General features: G+C 50.5%; 1 protein-coding gene across 2 annotated transcripts in view; it reads right to left on the reverse strand.

Moving 5' to 3' along the window:
• PCCB (propionyl-CoA carboxylase subunit beta) overlaps positions 1–7,926 on the reverse strand; it is a 74,398-nt gene extending 66,472 nt beyond the window's left edge. The window contains exons 1-3 of one of the 2 annotated variants that reach the window (XM_051859006.2): positions 7,705–7,926; positions 4,655–4,774; positions 2,059–2,127 (exon numbers count right to left, since the gene is read on the reverse strand). In XM_051859006.2, the coding sequence (XP_051714966.1) occupies positions 2,059–2,127; positions 4,655–4,774; positions 7,705–7,887 (372 nt within the window). In that variant the 5' untranslated portion in view covers positions 7,888–7,926. The remainder of the gene's footprint in view (positions 1–2,058; positions 2,128–4,654; positions 4,775–7,704) is intronic. The other variant, XM_051859007.2, reaches the window with a different exon arrangement.
• Positions 7,927–22,763: the final 14,837 nt, after the last annotated feature.

The raw sequence follows: 22,763 nt of genomic DNA on the forward strand, positions 1-22,763 counted from the left end.
CCAGTCCAGGCCATTGTGGCCATTTGAGGAGTCAGTGAATGGAAGAAACCTGTCCCTGTCTCTCTGTAACTCTGCCTTTTAGATACATTATAGGTTCCTAGGTAAACTACTAACTTTAGTTCTGTAAAGGGATGGGGCCGGCAGAGTGGTGCGGAGGGTTAACACCCTGGTCTGAGGCTCTGGCATCCCATATGGGTGCCAGTTCAAGTCCTGGCTGCTCCACTTCTGATCCAGCTCTCTGCTATGGCCTGGGAAAGCAGTAGAAGATGGCCCAAGTCCTTGGGCCCTGCACCTGCATGGGAGACCTGGAAGAAACTCCTGGCTCCTGCCTTCGGATCGGCACAGCTCCGGCCGTTGCGGCCAATTGGGGAGTGAACCGTTGGATGGAAGACCTCTCTCTGTCTCTCTGCCTCTCCTCATTCTGTGTAACTCTGACTTTCAATAAATAAATAAATCTTTTTAAAAAAAGGAACTAAATATTCATAGTTATATATATTTATTTCCACCTCTGGAGGGAAAATACGTAAGGCCAAAGGAGTACACAACAGTTTACACACATTCAGAGGCTTGAACCAACACTGACTTACAGCACTGTGGTTCTGGTGGGGGTGTGCTCCTCTCTGGAGGCCCCAGGGAAGAATCTGTCTTCTTGCCTTTTCCAGCTTCCAGAAACTGTCCCCTTCCTCCACCTCCATAGCCAGCCACGGCAGATAAAGTCCTTCTCTCATCGTGTCACTCTGACCTCACCTTCAGTGTCCCTCTTCCACTCTTTTTTTGAACCTTTAATGTGTTTTTTTTTTTAACTTTTATTTTATGAATATAAATTTCCAAAGTACAGCTTATGGACTACATTGCCCCCCCACCATGACTTCCCTCCCACCCGCAACCCTCCCCTTTCCCGCTCCCTCTCCCCTTCCATTCACATCGATTCATTTTCAATTCTCTTTATATACAGAAGATCAGTTTAGCATACATTAAGTAAAGATTTCAACAGTTTGCACCCACATAGAAACACGAAGTGAAAAATACTGTTTGAGTACTAGTTATAGCATTAAATCACAATGTACAGCACATTAAGGACAGAGATCCTACATGAGGAGTAAGTGCACAGTGACTCCTGTTGTTGACTTAACAAATTGACACTCTTGTTTATGGCACCAGTAATCACCCTAGGCTCTTGTCATGAGTTGTCAAGGCTATGGAAGCCTTTTGAGTTCACTGACTCTGATCATATTTAGACAAGGTCGTAGTCAAAGTGGAAGTTCTCTCCTCCCTTCAGAGAAAGGTACCTCCTTCTTTGATGACCTGTTCTTTCCACTGGGATCTCACTCGCGGAGATCTTTCATTTAGGTTTTTTTGTTTTTGTTTTTTTGGTTTTTTTGGAGGGAGAGTGTCTTGGCTTTCCATGCCTGAAATACTCTCATGGGCTTTTCAGCTGGATCCGCATGCTTTAAGGGCTGATTTCTTCCACTCTTAAGGACATTTGTGGTTCTATTGGATAACCCACACCTTCTATTGTAATTCCTCCTCTGCCACGGAAAGTAACAAATCCATCACTCCTGGGGTCAGGATGTGGACAGCTCGGAGGGGCGACTATGCAACCCATGACATTCTCCGGCAGCGTCAGTGCAAACAAATTGTATCTGTCCAGATGCAGCCCGACCACTTTCATGGAAGTCCAAAGCTTAGGGGCTGTGGTTCAGAAAGTTAAGCCTGCTCTGCCCAGGCTGCACCCGCTAATTCTCTCAGTCCACACACACTGCCAGGAAACAGAGGCCCTCGAAGCACAGAACCAGAGCGAGCTCTCTCAGAATAAACTCCTGGCTCCTGGGGCAATTTTGCACAAGCCACAGCCTGTGATCCTCCCTGAAGCGAACAAACAACTTGTTCTCCCCAACACAAACCTAACACTCTAGACCTAGCGCTGAAAAACAGGAGAATCCCTCTTCCAGCCCAAACTACGAGCAAGTTTCCATGCCCCAGGATCGTTCCCTGTCGCGTCTTTTGCTCCTGGCTCGGTCCTCCAGGAAAGCTCAGGCTGTTGGACTTGACGGATACCTGACTGAAGATATAAACCAATCTCCCATGTATTCGGCCGTGTCCAGTGACGACGCTGTCTCCAGGAAACTATCAGAGAAACAGAAAAATAAAGGTTGAAAAAATCCCAATACTTTTTTCAACGAGTTTGGCAACTATGCCTCAAGGAGAGCCAAAACCAAATACACAGGCACACCAAATTCCTGAAGCTTCAATATGGATAAACACGAAGGCTCTGTAGTAGGCTCTGTAACGCGACTACGGGGCTGCTGCTGCTTCAGCTGGAGCAACGGGCACTGTAGCCTCAGGACTCACTGTTCTTCCAAAACGCAAAATAATCAGGAGACCCTGAGAGCCACCACTGTAAGGGCTCCGAGGAGGAAGGGCACATAAGAAACACGCCAAGGGCAGGCGCTGGGCCTGGCACTAAAGATGAGGTTGAATGGCTATGTCACATACCAGAGCGTCCCGCTTCCATATCCAGCTCCAGCCCCTGACTGCAGACTTGTGAATGCAGACCCTGGAAGGCAACCGTGACGGCTCAAGAAGCTGGGTTCCTGCCACTCACGTGGGAAACCCGAGCTGAGTTCCCAGCGCCTAGCTGTGGCCAGCCCGTTTCTGGCTATTACAGGCATTTGAGTATGGAGCCAGCAGACGGGTATGGAGCTCTTGTGCTCATGCTCACTTGCTCTCTTTCTCTCTGCCTCTCAAATAAGTAACAAAACTTAGGGCTCAGTGCTGTGGCACACGGGTTAAGCCACCACCTGCAACGCCAGCATCCCATACGGGTGCCAGTTCAACTCCCAGCTGCTCCACTTCCAATCCAGGTTCCTGCTAATGCACCTAGGAGGGCAGCGGAGGATGGCCCAAGTGCTTGGGTCCCTGCACCCATGTGGGAGACCAGAGCAGCTCCTAGCTCCTGGCTTCAGCCAGGCCCAGCCCTAGCCATTGCAGCTATTTTGGTCATGAACCAGCAGACAGGAGATATCTCTCTCCACTCCCAACCCCATAACACTGCCTTTCAAATAAATAAATAAAAACTCTTTAAAAATTAAAATACTAATAAATAAACATACATGATAACTCCCCAAAGCTACTTACCCCTACACTGAACCTTAAAAAAATCAACCCAGGGCCGGCGCCGCGGCTCACTAGGCTAATCCTCCGCCTAGCGGCGCCGGCACACCAGGTTCTAGTCCCGGTCGGGGCGCCGGATTCTGTCCCGGTTGCCCCTCTTCCAGGCCAGCTCTCTGCTGTGGCCAGGGAGTGCAGTGGAGGATGGCCCAGGTGCTTGGGCCCTGCACCCCATGGGAGACCAGGAAAAGCACCTGGCTCCTGGCTCCTGCCATCGGATCAGCGCAGTGCGCTGGTCGCAGCACGCCGGCCGCGGCGGCCATTGGAGGGTGAACCAACGGCAAAAGGAAGACCTTTCTCTCTCTCTCTCTCTCACTGTCCACTCTGCCTGTCAAAAAAAAAAAAAAAAAAAATCAACCCACCATTTTGCATTGGATCTTGCTATGACCCATAATGGCTCAAATTGAAGCAAGTTGTTTGGTGCCAAGTTTACAAATCTATCACAAATAGCACACACACACACACACACACACAGAAAACTGGTTCAAAAGTAAATCCAGGGACTGGCATTGTGGTGCAGTGGTTAAGCCACTGCTTGTGATGCAACATTCCATATGAGTGCCAGTTCAAGTTCCCATTGCTCCACTTCCAATCTAGCTCCCTGCTAATGCATCTGGGAAAGCAACAGAAGATGGCCCAAGTGCTTGGGATCCTGACACCCACATGGGAGATGCACATGGAGTTCCAGGCTCCTGGCTTCTGCCCGGCTCAGCCCTGCCTATTGTGGCAGATGGAAGACTGCCCCCCCCAACTCTGCCTTACAAGTAAAAATATAAATCTTTTAAAAAAAGAGTCCAAAGAAAAGGGCGTTTGGCATAACAGTTAATAAGCCACTTGGGATTGCCAAATCCCATTTCAGAGTGTGTGGATTCAATTCCCAGCTCCACACCTGACTCCAGGTTCCTGCTAATGCACACCCTGGGAGGCAGCAGGTGATGGCACGAGTAATTAGGTCCCTTCCATCACTGGATGGAATTCCCAGTTTCCGACTTGGCCTGACCCAGTCCCAGCTATTGCAGGCATTTGGGGAGTAAACCAGCCGATGGGAGACTTGTTTTTGTCTGTTCCCTCTGTGTCTCTCTGCCTTCCAAAGAAGTAAAAATTTGAAAAATTTTAAGTTAGTAAAAAGAACTCTGTGTACCTATGGAAAGCATCCAGTTGAAGGAAGAAGTGTTGGAGAAATCTCAAGAACTCTAAGGCAGAGGCCTGAAGTGTGTCAACAGAGGCAATCAATCCGATCAGAACACAACGAAAAGACACTCTCATCCTGTCCTTCCAAGTTTGTCATTCTGTCCCTGCGAGAACTCTGAACGTACAACCAGAGCCCGGGGTCCGAGCAGCCCACCCACCCTCCACCCACAGACGAAGCTGAGAGTGGAAACCCCAGTAATGCTTCTCCAGCACTTCATGGAGAAGTCTGACGGACTCGCTTCTCTAGCAGGTGGGCCAACAGAGACGCACTGGCAAGCGGTCACGCCATTACCTTATTCTTATCAGCAGCCATTCCAAAATCCGCACATCTGTGTTCCACGAACATGTCGCTCTCCACAAAGCTGCCAGGGTCCAGTAAGAGGCTGATCCGTTCCCTGGCCGTCAGCTTTCCCTACAGCAAAACACAACACTCAGCGATGTCCTCGCAGACAACGTTAGTAAGCAAAGTCGGGGTACCCACAGAAGGGCTAGGACGGCAGGTTTCACTCCTTCACCTCATGCAAAAGCCTCTGCCCTACCAGCCCACGGCACCAGGTGTTATCGACAGACTTCAGCTGGTAAGGAAGACCGGGGGGAGAAAGCTGGGAAATAAGTAAGAAAGAGGGGGCGCCGGCATTGTAGCACAGCAGAGCCGTATCAGAGTGCCAGCTCACATCCCAGCTGCTCCGTGCCCCATGCAGCTCCTTGTAATGCACTTGGGAAGGCAGCAGATGATGGCCCAAGTGCTTGAGTTCCTCACACTCACATGGGAGACCTGCAAGGAGTTCACGGCTCCTGGCTTCAGCCTGTCCTAGCCTAGGCTGTTGGCAGGCATCTCGGGAGTAAACCAGCAGATAACAGACTCTCTTTCTCTCTCTCCCTCCCTACCCCCTCTCTGTGTCACTCTGCCTTTCAAATAAAGAAAAATTTTAAAGTAAATTAAGAATGGAAAAGCAAGATAGGGCTGGCGCTATGGCGCAGTGGGTTAACGCCCTGGCCTGAAGCGCCGGCATCCCATACGGGTGCCGGTTCGAGACCTGGCTGCTCCACTTCCAATCCAGCTCTCTGCTATGGCTTGGGAAAGCAGTAGAAGATGGTCCTTGGGCCCCTGCACCCATGAGGGAGACCCCGAGGAAGCTCCTGGCTCCTGGCTTCAGATCGGCGTAGCTCCAGCCATTGATGGCCAATTGGGGAGTGAACCATCGGATGGAAGACCTCTCTCTGTCTCTTCTTCTCTCTCTGTGTAACTCTGACTTTCAAATAAATAAATAAATCTTAGAAAAAAGAAAAGCAGGCTTCAAGCAGGGTCTGAAGCTACACCCAGATCACAGGCTTTTTCCAGGGAAGCCTACAGAAGCTTCACCAGGGCCCAAACACCCCCTCCTGCTCCAGTTGCTATCCCAAGGACACACTAATTCCTGCTTCTCCTGCCCCCTCCCTAGGTGTCTCCTTTTCCTCCTATGTTATACACTAGACAGTGGCACCATGACACAATGGGCCATGCAGCACAGAGCAGCTGAGTAAAAGGGGGTGGGAGTTTGTGCTAAAAAGCTCACTTGAGTGAAAAATTGCTTTCTGGGAGAGGTGAGATGGGAGCCCTCCCTCTATCAAGACCCTCCACTGTGTAGCAGATAAAGCCACTGCCTGCAGCACGGTTCGTGTCCTGGCTGCTCCACTTCTGATCCAGCTCTCTCCTATGACGTGGGAAAGCAGTAGAAGATGGCCCAAGTCCTTGGGCCCCTGCACCGGCATAGGGGATCTGGAAGAAGTTCCTGGCTCCTGGCTTCAGATCAGCTCAGCTCCAGCCATTTGGGAAGTAAACCAGTGGATGGAAGACCTTTCTCTCTCTCATACTATCTGTAACTCTGCCTCTCAAATAAAAATTTTTTAAAAAATAAATGAATAAAGAAATGCAAAAAAAAAAAAAAAAAAAAAAAAAACCCGGCCCACTGTCCTCACCACAGGTGAAACACTTCAACTTGGCTGTTTTTTCCCTTTAGGAAAGCAGCCAAAGTTGGCGAGCTTGTGTCGAAACAGGCAATCCCACACACGGTTGTGTAAAGCAGGGTGAGCTTGGGGGAGGTGAGTCTGCCGACTGTAGTTGCAGAATGTTTTTAATATTCACACCCTTTGACTCCCTAATGCCACTTCTGGGAAATCTATGCCATGGGAGCAGTCCAAAGGGGTGGGGTAGGGGCGTTAAACCAAGCCTGCCTCCTAAGTCAGCTCTGGATGAGGCTTCTAAACCAGAAGGATGTGCCTGCGGGGGGGGGGGGGGTGTTCTGGGGAGGACTGAGCAATAGGCCCAGACAGAAAGAATGCAGGGAGCCCGTGCTGGTTCCTCCCCTCACCCTGGACACAGCACCCCACGGAAGAGAGGGAAGGCAGCTCAGCTCTGCTACCTCAAACCATCAGCCAAATTTACATCTCACCCCCAAGTGTCAGAAGGGACCTGTCACCTCCGGGTCCCCGTCAAACGGAAATGGATGAGGCCTGAATCAACACTCGACTTGGCCTCAAAGGGCCGTTCAGTGAGGCTTCCAGCCCTCCTCAAAGGCACGGCTCGCTCACACACACGAAAGCCTAGGAGTCTCATTCCGGTGCTTTGCCCTGGTGATCTAACCAGCACAGCACACCCAGGCGCGCACTGAGCAGGCCTGGCTTCCAGTCTGGGGCCGCCCCTCAGAGCACGGTTCCTGCTGCCTCCGACCGGTCCACCCAGCTCTCTCCGAAGGCCAGCTCAACATCCGGACGACGGGCAGCAGTGCCTCGGCTGCTCACTCACTCCGGCCAACCCCGGCGAGTGGCCGGCGCGCTCCCAGAGGGGCCACAGGCTCCCCACCAGGCAGGCCCAGGAGCGCCCAGCTCCCAAGGGTTCCCCAGGGTCCCCGCGCAGGCTCAGGGAGCCCCCGGCCCCAGGTTAATGAGGCTTCCCCCCGACAGACACGCCTCGATTTCCCTGCTCCCGAAAGGGAAGAACACGCCGCCACTCTTGGAGAGCCCAAGAACGAGCAGATAGTTTCACTGAGTGCTGTCTCTTCTAACAAGATCGCGACGGAAGACTACTAGCTACGGCTGAAGGCGAACTGCCTGCAGGAGATGAGCCTGCCCCAGAGTTTGCAGCTGTGAAGTGACGGGCTCAATCCCCGCAGCACGGGCGCGGCGCGCCTGTCACCGGCGTCCAGGCGAGGGGCTACAGGTTCTCCAGGGGAGTTTGCTCGCCCCGTCCACCAGGCAGCGCGCGGATTGGCTGGCAGGCCTCGGGCCCCCGCGCGCCGCGCACGCTGTGATAGGTCGCAGACGCCGCGGGGGCGGGATCTACGCGGATGCGCCAGGACTCACTCGCTTATGCTGCGCTTCGATTCGGCGCTGGCCCCCTCCCAGCAGCGCGGCGCGGCGCTTGTTCTCGATGCGCTCGTTAACCGAGACGGGCTGGCTGCAAAGGCTGCGGACCGCGGTGCTCAGGCCGCCGGGGAGAACGCGCAGCCTGGCTCCAGCCGCCAGCACTCGCACTGCCGCCGCCATGTTTGCTCAGTCGGTGCCCTTGAGTACGCATGTGCAGAAAGTGTGCTTGCTGCGGGCTGTGCGCCTGCGCAGTGGGGAGCCGGGCACCGGGTTGCAGGTCGCGCCGTGGGCGGCGTGTCGGGGTGGGCGTGGGGTCGTGCTGGGGTTGAAGCAAGAGTGGTTCTCCGAGCTTGCCACTTCCTGGAAGCACAGAAGACGGACTGAGTCCTTGCTCTTCTTTGGTCACCTAATACCCGCTGGGTCGTCCCATTTCCATAAAATAAGTAGATATTGAGAAATAGCGTGTATTGGTGCCAATTTATATTTTATATTTAACCTCGCAACAGCTTGTTAGCCTGACTTCGTAGGTGGGGCAGATGAAGCTAAGAGAGGTGCAGCAATTCATCCCGAGCCGTGGGCAGCGGCTGACACCGTTCCTCGGGACACCCGCGCCCCCTACAGGTGGAGTCCCACCGGCATCCCATCCAGCTCGGGGCTAACGTGCACGTGGGAGGCAGCAGGTGACGGTCCGAGGCCTCTGGCTTCAGCCGGCCCCGCCTGGCTGTTGCAGACGACACTGGGGCAGTGAACTGGTGAATGGAAGATTCTCTCTCTCTCTCTCTCTCTCTCTCTCTCTCTCTCTCTCTGCCTCTCCCCCCCTCCCACAACACCCTCCCAGTAAATAAAATTGAAATACAAAAGAACCAAGAGTGATGATCAGTGGAGCCAGGATTGGAGCAGTCCTACTATGCACCATGTATTCAATAGAGGACCCTTACTTTAAAAAAATTAATTTATATTCCTGTATAGTTTTAAATTTACAAAACAAAAATTATGAAGAAGTATGCAGAGGTCACATATACCCCACACGCAATTTCCCCTGTTGTTAACATCTTACATTAGCATGATATATTTGTCACATTAAACCACACCCAGCTTCCCTTTTTTTTTTTTTTAATCCAAGCTCCCACCAAGCCTCATACCCACCCAGCCTCTAGTAAAGACTATTCTGTGTTCAGATTTTTTTTCAGCTCCCACATACAAGGGAGAACGTGTGATATTTTTCTTTTCAGTGTCTGGCTTATTTCACTCAACATGATGTCCAACAGTTCCATCTGTTTTGTTGCAAATGACAGGATTTCATTCTTTTTTATGGCTGAATAGTAATCTATTGTATAGATAAGCCACTTCTCTTTATCCATTCATCTGATGATGGACACCTTCCCCAATTCCATATCTTGGTTTCTGTGCACATGCTACAATAAACATGGTAGAGCATATTTCCCTGACCCAATGATTTCATATCTTTTAGATATTTACCCAGTAGGGAAACTGCTGGATCACATGGCAGTTCTACTTCTAGTTTTATAAGAAATCTCCACACTGTATTCCATAGTGGCTGTACTAATTTAAATTCCCACCAGCAGTGTGTAAGAGTTCCCCTTTCTCCACATCCTCATCAGCATTTATTGCTTTCTGTGTTTTTATAACAGCTGTGCACAGGGGTGAGGTGATATCTCATCGTGGTTTTGATTCGCGTTTCCCTGATGGCTAGTGATAACAAGCCTTTTTTCTTGTTTGTTGACCATTTGTATTTCTTCTTTTGAAAACTGTCTATTCAGGTCCTTTGCCCACTTCTTAATTGAATTGTTGTTGTTTTGGTTTTTTGAGTTTCTGATATATTCTGGGTATTAATCCTTTGTGAAATAAGTAGCTTCCAAATATATTCTCCCATTCTGTCTCTTCTCTCTGTTGATTGTTTTCTTTACTGTGCAGAAGCCTCTGAGTTTGATGAAATTCCATTTGCCTAGTTTTGCTTGTGTTGCCTGCATTTACTATTAGTGAGTGGTTCTCACAATGCAAACCTATTAAATAAGATATTATTCATGGCCGGCGCCACGGCTCACTAGGCTAATCCTCCGCCTTGCGGCGCCAGCACACCGGGCTCTAGTCCTGGTCGGGGCTCCGGATTCTGTCCCGGTTGCCCCTCTTCCAGGCCAGCTCTCTGCTGTGGCCCGGGAGGGCAGTGGAGGATGGCCCAAGTACTTGGGCCCTGCACCCCACGGGAGACCAGGAGAAGCACCTGGCTCCTGCCATCGGATCAGCGTGGTGCGCCGGCCGCAGCGCGCCGGCCACGGCTGCCATTGGAGGGTGAACCAACGACAAAGGAAGACCTTTCTCTCTGTCTCTCTCTCTCACTGTCCACTCTGCCTGTCAAAAATATATATATATATTATTCATGACACATGTTAAAGAACAGTAAGGGAGCGTTTATTCAGGACCCTAGTGATAGGCATAAGGACCACTGTGCTAGACTTTATGCAGCCAGAGAGTGAGATTGGGATCAACTCTGAAGGTAACAAAGGAAAGTGGGAGGGGAGGTGTCAGTGGATGGGAAGGTGCTGAGAGGAAATGGCAGGGATGGGAGGGAGTCTGGCTACACTCACCGGAAAGGATTCTTGCTGAAGGCGGACGGGGTGATCAGACACCACCTGGAGGGGAAGCAGGAGTGATAAAGGATGAAGACCCAGATCAGACATGGAGGGTGATCAGATAAAAGAAGAGAGGATTCTAGCTAAACTGACTTAGCGAGATTCTTGCTAAAACTGGACTCTACTAGGAATGACGTGGGAGCCCCAAGGTCAGGCCTAGTCAAGGAGAGAACTCGGAAAATCCTGACCGAAGTTTGCTCAAGGAGAGAGGCTTGTCGACACAGCAGCTTCACACTCACCTGTGGTTGCAAATATAAGTGCTCAGATTCTCAGACTCCTCCCCAGATCCACTGAATCAGAAACTCCAGGAGTGGGGCCAGTGATCTGTTGTGTTTTTTTTTTTTTTTTTTGAAGCTCTATTTATTTTATTTGAAAGGCAGAGTTATAGAGAGGCAGAGAGAGATCTTCCATCTGCTGGTTCACTCCCCAAATGGCCACAACAGCTGGAGCTGAGCCGATCCAAAGCCAGGAGCCAGGAGCTTCTTCCAGGTCTCCCATGTGGGTGCAGGGGCCCAAGGACTTGGGCCATCTTCTGCTGCTTTCCCAGGCCATAGCAGAGAGCTAGATCGGAAGTAGAGCAACCAGGACTCAAATTGGCACCCAAATGAGATGCCAGTACTACAGGCGGCAGCTTCACCTACTATGCCACAGGCAATGGCTTCACCCACTACACCACAACACCGGCCCCAGGAATGTGTTTTAGCAAATGACATTTAAGATGTCCTCACACTTGCTAAAGTTTAAGAACCACTTCTCTAGGGGTTAACTGAACTGTTAAGAGTTTGTCTGTTTTCCCAGCTAACAGGCGGATCTTTAAGATAAAGAGCAAGCTGTAGGTTTCTCATTTTAGTCACAGAAAACAGCTAAGGTTGATCATTAACGCTTCCAAGAACCAGCTAACAAACCAGGGCCTTCCTAAAGTCCAAACTCTGACCTAGGACTTTAATGTTAACACAGTGCAATTCAGCAAACATTTGGAGCACAACCAAAGTCTAAAAAATTCCCTCTGTCAAGAACTGAACACCAGTACTGGTCGCATTTCCTGGAGTAGGAATTGTTTACCTGCATATCCAGGGGGCCTGAGTATCCAAGGATGACAGTCATCTTTTTGACTCCATGGTGGGAACTCTTGGTTCTGCATTTGGTTCCCTGCTTCACAGACCTCACCAACCCAGAAAGGTGGACAAAAGGTTGGCCTGGGAGCTCAGGGGAGAACTTGGGCAAGCCTAATGTGTTATCTCTGAGAAGGACACTGCATGCCAGGGTACAGGAGCAATGTGAGCCAAGGTGTGGCATGGTCACACACACACACACACACACTCAGCTGGGTCCCCAGAATGGTGGTAAATGACAAAGGTGATAATGGAATTAGAGAGTGAAGAATGTTACCATGTCCAGGAACTGGGATGTGATTTCAGCTGAGGACAGTGGGATTCTGTCGTCCTGCCGTGCCTTATGGGTTCCAGGCCTCAAGCCTGATTGTATTGAGATTGTTCAGCTTATGCTCACTGCACCTGGAACAAGGCCTAACACGTAGAAGCCTTTGCAATGTATTTATGAAATTGAACCAGACCAGCAAATAGACCACTCTGTGTGGCTCTAGATGTTTCTAGAGATTCCTGGCCACCTTTTCAGACTCTGCTATCATCTCCAGCCGTCCATCCTGATCCCTCTCTGCTGGGTGAGGGTAAGTATTTTTGCAAGGATGTTTTGCAAAAATCCCAGGGGCACTCACTGAACCTAACTGTTCCCGCCCACTAGTTCTCTCCTTTTTCTTCCTCTTTCCCTCCTTCCTCCTCCCTGTCCTAGTGCCCCACCCAGGCCGCTCCAGGCATAGTTCTCTAGGTTTCTAGTGTTGCTCTTCCCACCTGAATCCAAATGCCAGCCTGAAGTAAGTGGTCCCGGGAGGAGGGTTCAGCTTCTGGAGCACCATGTGCTCTCGGCTGTTTTCAGGGCCTTAGTTCCCTTTGCTGGTTGCTGTGTTTGAGGTTCCTCCGTTGTGAGACAGGAGTCACTCCATACGTCTTTAGCAGTTGTCTCCACTTGTAGGACAGTAGTACAGAAAATCTGGAGTCACAGCACCTGGGTGCGAGTCTTGCTTCTGCTCTGACTTCCTGGATAAAACAGGAGCCCAGCCCAGGGCCTCCGTGAAAGCTGAGGGGGGTGGTATGAAACCTCTGTGTCCTTTCTGAACGTCTCACTCACGATATGACGACTGCAGAAGAGCCCGGTCAGCTTGAGTTAGGTCTCTGCTCTGCCGATTAGCACCACGTGATCTTGAACAACTTCGCCTCAGTTTCCTCTTCTGTCAAATGGGAACGATCCTGGTTCTGCCTCATGCAGTGGTCAGCCTTCCATGTGGGCGTGCACCTAAAGTGCCTGATACAGTGCCTGGCCATTGTGAAATGCTCCTTAGAGGCTGCTTACTCGATGACCAGCTGTTTCCTGAGGCACACTGTCTCATCCACCAGAAATGCTCACGGATACTCCTTGGAGTGGAAGGAGAGTGACACAATTGAGGATATTTGCTCGCTTCCTCTTACAAAGAATGAGGCTACGTAGAGGACAGTGGCTGTGGGCATTTTCTGGCCATTCCAGCCTGGTCAGTGGGAGCTTTCAGTAAGGATAGGAAGGAGAAAATGGGCGAGGTCACACATATTTCTGCAAGGCCCTTGGAGAAGCAGCTGCAAGGGGGGAGTTAAGCATGCGAGCAGTCATGCATTAAGGAAGCCACCTGTACGAGAAGGGGACTGGCAGCTGGGAGAGGCGTGGAGAGCCCTGGGATCGCAAGCCCAGTCTGACCTCCAGCCGGGGAGAGGGGGTGGGCACATTTTCAACTCTTGTGCCTTGTTGGGAGAGTTCAGCAAGGCCATTAGGGAGTCCTGCAGCTGAAGTACTGCTGCCCCTGCTCGGCTGGGAGCAGCCAGGAAAGGTGTGGCCTCGAGCAAACGTAGCAGTGGATTTCGGAGCAAAAGCTTGGCTGTCACTGTAGTCCCGGAGTCTGCTTGCCATGGAGAGCTTTGGGTGGTTAGGGGTAGAGGGTGTGAAAGGGCCTATTTTAGACAGCAGCTGTCTTGCATGTGGGGAGAGGGACTTTTTTTTAATTTATTTTATTTTACTTATTTGAAAGACAGTTGCAGAAAGAGAAAGGGGGAGGAAAGGAGGGAGGGAGGGAGAGAGAGAGAGAGAGTCTTCCATCTGCTGGTTCACTCCCCAAATGGCCACAATGGCCAGAGCTGGGCCGATCCAAAGCCAGAGCCAGGAGCTTTTTCTGGGTCTCCCAAGTGGGTGCAGGGGCCCAAGCACTTGGGCCATCCTCTACTGCTTTTCCAGACCATAGCAGAGTGCTGGATTGGAAGTGGAGCAGCTGGGACTCGAACCGGCATCCATATGGGATGCCAGTGCTGCAGCCTGGGGCTTTAACCCACTGTGCCACAGTGCTGGCCCCAGATAGGCTTTTTAAGATTTTTGTTTGCACATTAATAACACATTTCTCTTCTTAGTGCTTGTTTAAAAACAAGAAAAATTAAGTACTTTAAATTCACATTTTTCTTGCTGAACCATGTTTCTCTGATGGCTGAGAATGGGCCATGAGAGCCCTGGCATAAATCCCAGTTAAGATTGTTATTACAGGGCTGGCATTGTGGCGTGGCAGGTGAAGCCTCTGCCTGAGACACTGGCATCCCATATGGGTACCAGTTTGAGACCCCACTGCTCCACTTCCAATCCAGCTCTCTGCTGATGCACCTGAAAAAGCAGCAGAAGATGCCCCAAGTGCTTGGGCCCCTGCATCCAAGTGGGAGACCCAGAAGAAGCTCCAGGCTCCTGGGTTCAGCATGGCCCAGCTCCAGCCGTTTGCGGCCATCTGGGGAGTGAACCAGCGGATAGAAGACCCCTGTCTCTCCCTCTCTCTCTCTCTCTCTCTCTCTCTTTCTCTCTCTCTCTGTAACTCTACCTTTTAAATAAGTAAATAAATCTTAAACACACACCCCTGGAACTTGCTGCTCCCCAGGCCACACACGTTTTTCCAAGCCGCCTTGATGAAGGCAGGTCTGGCTCGCTCCTTTCTCCAGAGCTACTCTTCCCGAGCTGCCCTGCCCTTGGAGTTTCCGGTTCCCCTCACTTCCCAGCACAGCCTCCTCTCCCGCCACGTCGGGCTCCCTTCTGCCCAGCTGCCCCCAGAAGCTCCCTTCCGCCTTCAACCCTGCTCAGTTTCAGCCACCCACACCCTGCACCCTGTAATCACTAAGCAGGGGCTGGAACCTGGCCATTTGCTGCACCTCCTCCTTTCCTGCTCCCTTTCCCACACCCTTAATACTGGACCGGCTCCATCCCCTCGAAATAACCCTTTAACTCCCTCAGTGTCTGTGTTCCACCTCCGCCTGCCCCAGCACTGTGGGTGCTCTCACCCCTTGCATTTCCATTCGGGCCACCATGCCCAGGTCCCATCGCTCCTGGATCACTTTGATTTGGCTCACGGATGGCTGGCTGCCGCTGCTGCTGGCAGACTTACAAAGAACCTATTAGGGCCGGCGCCGCGGCTCACTAGGCTAATCCTCCACCTTGCAGCGCCGGCACCCCAGGTTCTAGTCCCGGTCGGGGCGCCGGATTCTGTCCCGGTTGCCCCTCTTCCAGGCCAGCTCTCTGCTGTGGCCAGGGAGTGCAGTGGAGGATGGCCCAAGTGCTTGGGCCCTGCACCCCATGGGAGACCAGGAAAAGCACCTGGCTCCTGGCTCCTGCCATAGGATCAGCGCGGTGCGCCGGCCGCGGCGGCCATTGGAGGGTGAACCAACGGCAAAGGAAGACCTTTCTCTCTCTGTCTCTCTCTCTCACTGTCCACTCTGCCTGTCAAAAAAAAAAAAAAAAAGAACCTATTAGGTAGTTTTCATTCTCTCGAGCTGCCACAACAAACTACCACAAAATCAGTGGTTAACCAACAGAAATTCATTCTCTCACAGTTCTGAAAGCCAAGTTTGAAACCAACTTGTCTAGGGGAGAATTCTTTCTTTCTCAAATTTGTATTTATTTTCACTTTACTTGAAAGAGAAAGAGAGAGAGAAGCACTCCTCTCTGCTGATTCGCTCCACAGATGCCCTCAACAGCTAGGGCTGGGCCAAGCCAAAGCTAGGAGTCCAGAGCCCAATCCAGGCCTCCCACATGGGTGGCAGGAACCCAAACACTTGAGCCATCACCTGCAGCCTCTCAGGATGCACATTAGCAGGAAGCTGGACTGGAACCAGCACTCCAGCATGGGCTATGGGTGTCCCAGGTGGCACCCTAACCACTGGACCGAACATCAGCCTCCCAGGGAAGCGTCCTTTCTTGCACTTTCTGGTAGCTCTGGCATTGCTTTTTGGGGGGCAGGGTACCACCACCCTCACACAGCCTTCTCCCCTGGGTCTTATGTCGGCAATTTCCCGCTCCTTTTTCCTAATTTGGATGCTGGTTGTTGAGCTCGGGGCCTACCCTAAATCTAGGGGGACCACAGGCAGAAATCTCTAACTGAATTTGCATTTCCAGATAACATGGAGTTCACAGGAACCAGGACTTAGGTCTTGGATGTATACTCCACTAGGTCCCTGCAGATGCTTGCTGCTCCTTGCTGCTCCCCCCACCCATCCCCAGCTCCCCCCCTGCGTGTCCAAATCCTGTGCATCCAGTTCTAAACACCATCTCTTCCATGAAGCATTTCCACAGCTTTCCAGCTCTAAGTGCCTCTTCTGCTGCTGCATCACAGGTGCTTTCTGTTCCTCATTTATAGCTTTTTATCAGGGTCTGCCCTGTAGCAGTTCTTTGTAAGAGACTTAACACTTCTCTGGCTGCCTGGATTGCAGAAAGTGCCACCCAAGTATCTGGTCACCAGACTTCACTATGAAATCCTCAATCCCTGCACTGAACATGCTGCCCTGGCCCCTTTACTCCCTTTACTCTTTTTTTAAAACACAGATTTATTTTATTTATTTGAATAGGACAGAGTTACAGAGAGAAAAGAAGAGACAGAGATTTTTCACCTGCTGGTTCACTCCTCAAATGGTTGCATAGGCCAGGGCTGGACCAGGCCAAAGCCAGGAGCCTGGACTTTCATCGGGGTCTCCCACATGGGTGGCAGGGGCCCAAGTACTTAGGCCATCTTCTGCTATTTTCCCAGGCACCTTAGCAGGGAGCTGGATTGGAAGCAGAGCATCCAGGACTCGAACCACTCAGATTTGGGATGTCAGTGTTGCAGGTAGTGGCTTTACTGGCTGCGCCACAACACCAGTCCATCTCCCCTCTACTCTAAAGGTCCCTGATACTCTTCTTCCCTAAGCAGATCTCCATTTCCTTACCTCTTCACTTCTCCCTTTCCCAGCCTCTGCTCATCAGCCTGCCTTGGTCTGCCTCTACCAATCAGTCTTCCATATTGAACAGCATAACCCTGCCTTACGTACACAAGCCCCGCAGGCCACTGTCTGCCTCCCCTACACTCAGTGCAGTCTTCTGTGTGAGACTTTTTCCTACCTTTTTTTCCAGGCCTGCTAGATATCCTTAACTTTATAAAAAGAACCCTGCCTTCACCTTCTCGCTTTTCATGATGCCGTGCATTCCCTTCCTTCTAATACACAAACACCTTTCATCTCACAAAACTACTGTGCTCTTCGATTTGTTCCCATAGTTTCTCCCTGCCTCTATGACAGTACCTACTTGTTATAGCCATGACAATGAAGTCTTTAGGTTTTGCTGATGACCTCATCCTCCTAGCCCTGGTGTGCTCCAATTCTGTTTGAATTTATATATGGTAATGAGGTTGGGATGTATATTTTTAGAACTATGATATACTAGGTATGTCCAGCTTACATGTAGAACATATGGAGAGGGCGGTGCTGTGGCATAGTAGACTAAGCCTCTGCCTGCAGCACCAGCATCCCATATGGGCACCTGTTGGTATTGGGCTGCTCCATTTCTGATCCAGCTCTCTGCTATGGCCTGGGACAGCAGTACAAGATGGCCCAAGTGCTTGGGCCCCTGCACCCACGTGGGAGACCTGGAAGAAGTTCCTGGCTCCTGGCTCCTGGCTCCTAATCAGTCCAGCTCTGGCCATTGCATCCATCTGGGGAGTGAACCAGCAGATGGAGGACCTCTCTATCTCTCCCTCTCTCTGACCGTGGCTCTCTACCTCTCAAATAAATGAATAAATAAAATCTTAAAAAGAAGAATAAGGAGAAAGAAGAAGGAGATATGGAAGAGGGTGTGCATTCAAAGAGCTCTTGAGCACACAGGAACTGTTCCAGCCTTGCCTTTGGAATATACCACTTCTACCACCCATGACGGGGCCTTTCCCTTTTCAGCCAAACTAGCCTTGGTGTTTTCCTCCATTTCTGGATACTGGCGTTGCCTTTATGCCGAAAAGCAGTCGTGATACAGGAAATGCTCTTTCTTTGTCTTCCTCCTGCTTCTTCCTCTGCCTCTTCCAGCTGCTTAGGAAATGCTAAGACAGGAGTCAAGGCACAAGGGTAAGACAGGTTTCTTTTCATTAGTGCCTTCTCCCCTTCTGTTCTGTTTCTTTTAAGATTCCTGCTGCATTTCTGAAAGGCTATATGAATTATTCTAAGTTCACAATCATTTCTATTATAATGGGTGATTTTTGTGCTTTTAATATGAATTATGCTGTTCTAAAGTAATTGAAGGTTAACATCCAGAAACTGGAAAAAACATCAGGTATTCACACAGGACTCCTCCCTGGACTGTGAGCTTGTTTAGGGCAAGGACTCTATCATTTTTATGTCTATGCTTCCAGTGCTCAGCGTTCCTTCTTCATGGAAGGTAATCAATGAGGGAGTTTTGCTCTCCTACTCCGATTTCTCTGGGGAGTTGGGATTACCTGGCCCTCGGCTCCATCACAAGGCCGCTTCTTTTCCATGGAGCGCAGGAGAGCTGTGTAGTTTATCAAGGGTGGTGCGGACATTTGAGACAGACTCACTGGGCAACATAAAACATAATAAATGCTGGTGTTGTGGCACAGCGTATTAAGTTGCCACTCGCCACACCAGAATCCCATGTCGGAGTGCTGGTTCAAGTCCTGGCTGCTCCACTTTCAATCTGGCTCCCTGCCAATGAGTCTGGGAAGACAGTTGAAAATGGTCCAAGTTCTTCTTTTTTCTTTTTTTAATCTTTAAAAATGTAATTTAGATAATAGCATTCCTCTGCTCAAAATTCTATAAGATGTCTCATTTGATCCATAGGTACGGCCAAAGTCTATAAGGTGGCCAATGAGATCCTACATGATTTCCCTCCTGTGACAGTTCGATGGGCTAATAGGCAGTGAGATCAAGTCCCTGTTGGAATTAGAAAAGGGATAGTCCCTTTAAGAGTGTACAGTATGGGGATGGCATTGTGGTGTAGAAGGTTAAGCTGCAACCTGTAATGCAGCCATCCCATATGGGTGCCAGTTGGAGTCCCGGCTGCTTCACTTCAGATCCAGCTCCCTGCTAATGTGCTTGGGAAAGCAGGGGAGGACAGCCCAAGTGCTTGGGCCCCTGCACCCACATGGGAGGCCTGGATGAAGCTCCTGGCTCCTGGCTGTGGCCTGGCCCAGCCCAGGCTGTTGCGGCCAATGAACCAGCAGATGGAAGACCTCTCTCTCCCCTACTCCCTCTTTCTCTGTGGCCCAAGTTCTTGAGCCCCTGCCACCCATATGGGAGGCCCAGATGGAGCTCCTGACTCCTGGCTTCAGCCTGGCCCAGCCCTGGGTGTTACAGCCATTTGGGGAGTAAATCAGTGGATGGAAAATTTCTTTCTCTTTCTGTCTCTCCCTCTTTTAAGATTTTTAAAATAAATCTTTAAAAAGTTAATAAAAATCATTACTTCTAAGTATATTAGGGTATGGCTCCTCTCCTTCAACTCCCCTCAAATTTCAGCCTTCGGATTGACACAAGTGCGACTCTGAGTGAGTGAGTGAGAGAAGGAAGTTCAGGGGGAAGCAATTCAGATGGCAGCACAGGCCGAGGAGTCAGCAAATGAGCTGACGCCACCACTGTACCTGCTGCCGTCACACCCGGCTTGCTGTTTGGGAAAGGTAGGAGGGGAGGGAGAGAGGAGAGAGAGAGAAAAGAAGGAAAGAAAAGAAAACCCCCTTCTGTCCAAGGGCTTAGAAAGCAGCTGCAGCAATAGCACTTTGCGCTCAGCCCCTTTGATATGTAGGAAGGGATTCCGTAGATATTGAAGCATTCCTCAACTCCAGAATCAAGCAGCCATAGGCTGGAAGGGACCCAGAAAAACAGTCCAATAATTATGAGTTAGTGAAGGGTTTTGGTACAATGGAAAGCGTACTCCAATGCCAAAAGTCCTGAATTCACAAGCTGTATGACTAGGCAAATCATAGTTCCTTTGAGCAGCAGTTTTATGATTTCTAAAGTGGCAAAAATAATATTTTCCCTATAGAAGAGTTGGAAGGATTAAACTAAGTGATAAAACATGCGTAAAATACTGGGTATTCACTAGGTGCTTAGTAAGTGATAATCCCATTGGCTGTAGCTTAGAAGGAGAATCCAGTGTAGATGGGAAAGGTAGTAGGAACTGATTCTGGATACCTAAAGAAGAAAAGTAATTATTGGAAGGAAGGAATTGGCAGGAAGCCTGGAGAAAGGGCACCTAGCAAGGTCACCTATAAGCAGGAGAAGCTGAGTCCATGCTGCAAGGACAGTCTGGGAAGGGCACTGACCTCCCGGTTGACAGACCTCGCTGCCACTGCCCCTGGAGCCTCAGGGTCAAGCCGCCACTGGGAACAGCTTGCATATTGTTGTGTGTCTTTGCACACTTCCCATTTATAGTGTTGAATGGGAGCCTCAGATTGGTGATTAAGTAACATGCCCACACTCTCAGATGAGAAGGATCTAACTGCTTTGACATGAAGAGTCCCCAGAGATTCCCTACAAATAAAAAGAACTGAAGATGAAGGGTGGCCAAGAAGGGGCCGGAGCTGTGGCTCGGGAGTTTAATCCTCCTGCAGCGCTGGCATCCCATATGGGTACTGTTTCGAGTCCTGGCTGCTCCTCTTCCAATCCAACTCTCTGCTATGGCCTGGGAAGGCAGTGGAAGATGGCTCAAGTGCTTGGGCCCCTGCACCCATGTGGGAGACCTGGAAAAAGCTTCTGGCTCCTGGCTTCAGATCGGCCCAGCTCCAGTTGTTGCAGCCATTTGGGGAGTGAACCAGTGGATGGAAGACCTATGTCTCTCCTTCTCATTGTCTGTAACTCTTTTTTTTTTTTTTTATTTGAGAGAGAGTTACACAGAGAGAGGAAAGGCAGACACAGAGAGAGAGGTCTTCCATCCATTGGTTCACTCCCCAATTGGCCACAACGGCTGGTACTGCGCCGATCCGAAGCCAGGAGCCAGGAACTTGATCTGGGTCTCCCACATGGGTGCAGGGGCCCAAGGACTCGGGCCATCTTCTACTGCTTTCCCAGGCCATAGCAGGGAACTGAATGGGTAGTGGAGCAGCCAGGACTAGAATCGGCACCCATATGGGATGCCAGCGTTCAGGCCAGGGCATTATCCCGCTGCACCACAGCACCGGCCCCATCAATGTCTGCAACTCTACCTCACAAATAACTAAAAAAAAAAAAAAAAAAAAAAAAGAGTGGCCAAGAAAAAGACAAATGACCTCTGTATTATTTGAATAATGCTACCAACTATAACAAACCTGTTCATTTCAGTAACCTAACATAATAGGAGCTTATTGTTCACTCTTAAAACATTCAGTGTAGGCATTCCTCCATAAATGGACAGCTTTCCTCCAAAGGTGATCCTAGGACCGAGGCTACTTCTACCCTGTGGTCTCACCTTCTCTAGAGTGCTCTGTATTCAACTGGAGAATGGGGAGGGAGACAAATGGAAGAATCATCTGCTTCGTAAACACCCCAGCTCCACTTGGATGCAGTGGGAAGCGTGGCTATGTGGGCCCTGGCTGGCCAGCCACTTTCCAGCAACAACTCACACAACAGACGGGGAATCGCAGACTGTGGCTTGACAGGCAGCTATCTACGCCACCCCCTCTACTGCCCAATGCATTTTGTGAAATATATGGGGAGTGGGTTCAGTAGTGAGGAGTAAAGGGCCTTGAGAGGATGGAGAACCATTTCGAGTAGTGGGTTTGGGCACTGAGAAAAGACAGTACACTAGAGGTTTAAAAACTTCTCTCCAGAGCAGGGGATGATGTGCAAAGTTTGGTAAGGGTGATGTAAGGAAGACTAACTCCAGGAGGCTTCCACACAAATTGGGAAGATAAATACATAGAAGGACAAACTTTACAATCTAGGCGGCATTTGGGAAGTGTCAAGTGAGTGGTAGCTGTAAGAGTTCAAAGTAGAAAGTTATCACTGACAGGTAGGGGCTTAGGGTGGGTGTTGAGGCCAGGTCTGCCCAGAAACTGATGCCAAGACAGGGTTAAAAGTGTAAGCGATGCCAATGAGAGGAAGTGCAGAGAGAGCCAGGGAAGACTGGGAGAGCTTTCAGACAGTGAGCGTAACATAAATCTGACTCTCAGGGAGGCAGAGAGGGAAGGGTGGAAGGTGGGCTGGGAAGAAACATCATAGACTGCAGAGCAGGCCAAGGGACATGAAGTACAACTATCCGGGAGTCCCTGAGCAAAGCCACCCATCAGATGAATGGGCCTACTTCAGTTTCCTGCCACGCTCACTCGTTGACTGGGAGCAGGGCCTCACTGTGAATGCAGCCATGGATTTCAGGAAGCAGCAGCTGGGGACTTTGTAAGTGACACACCTATAGTTAGAGACCTGAGGATGCATGTGTGTGGCGGCCCCAGTCTACCTTTTGCAGCACACAGATCTAACTCTTCCCGCAGCTGTAGGGAGCAGCTTCTCCAGGGTTTCTGTGAACCTTGGGAAGAGGGAGGTTAGTGCTGTGAACTGCCACGTCCATTGCTGCAGGCTGAGTCTGTTCATCCTCTCCCTCCTTCACTACCCATTCTCAGAACCCCTCACTTGGACAGGTTTTGGTGGCTTACCTGGTGATGTGACCCAAACTTTGATTCTGGAAAGATAACCATGGTTTTCCAAGGCCAGTGTGGCTTCATTGCCCTTTCAATGCCAATAGAGTAGGAGAGGACCTAAGCACCCAAGTGGATCATCTTGCCTTTATCTGCATTTTTTCTTGTCCCCATTGTGTAAAGCACCCCTTCTGCTGATCAGGATCAATTTCCCCTGATAGGATACTGATTTCTCTCTTTGTCTGCTGGTCCCTAGACACAAGGAGTTCCAAGGGTCCTGATGGCAGCTGTAGCTTGTAGTTCAATGGGATCTTTGCTGTGTCTCCAGGCAAGAGTTTGCCCTCCTTGGGGATCAGGACCTCTACCCTCCAGGGTCAAGGGCTGTTGGGACAGGAAACACAAAATCCCTCAATGGGGCAGCA

The sequence above is a fragment of the Oryctolagus cuniculus genome, chromosome 4, assembly GCF_964237555.1.
Source record: "Oryctolagus cuniculus chromosome 4, mOryCun1.1, whole genome shotgun sequence".
NCBI classification, from domain to species: Eukaryota; Metazoa; Chordata; class Mammalia; order Lagomorpha; family Leporidae; genus Oryctolagus; species Oryctolagus cuniculus.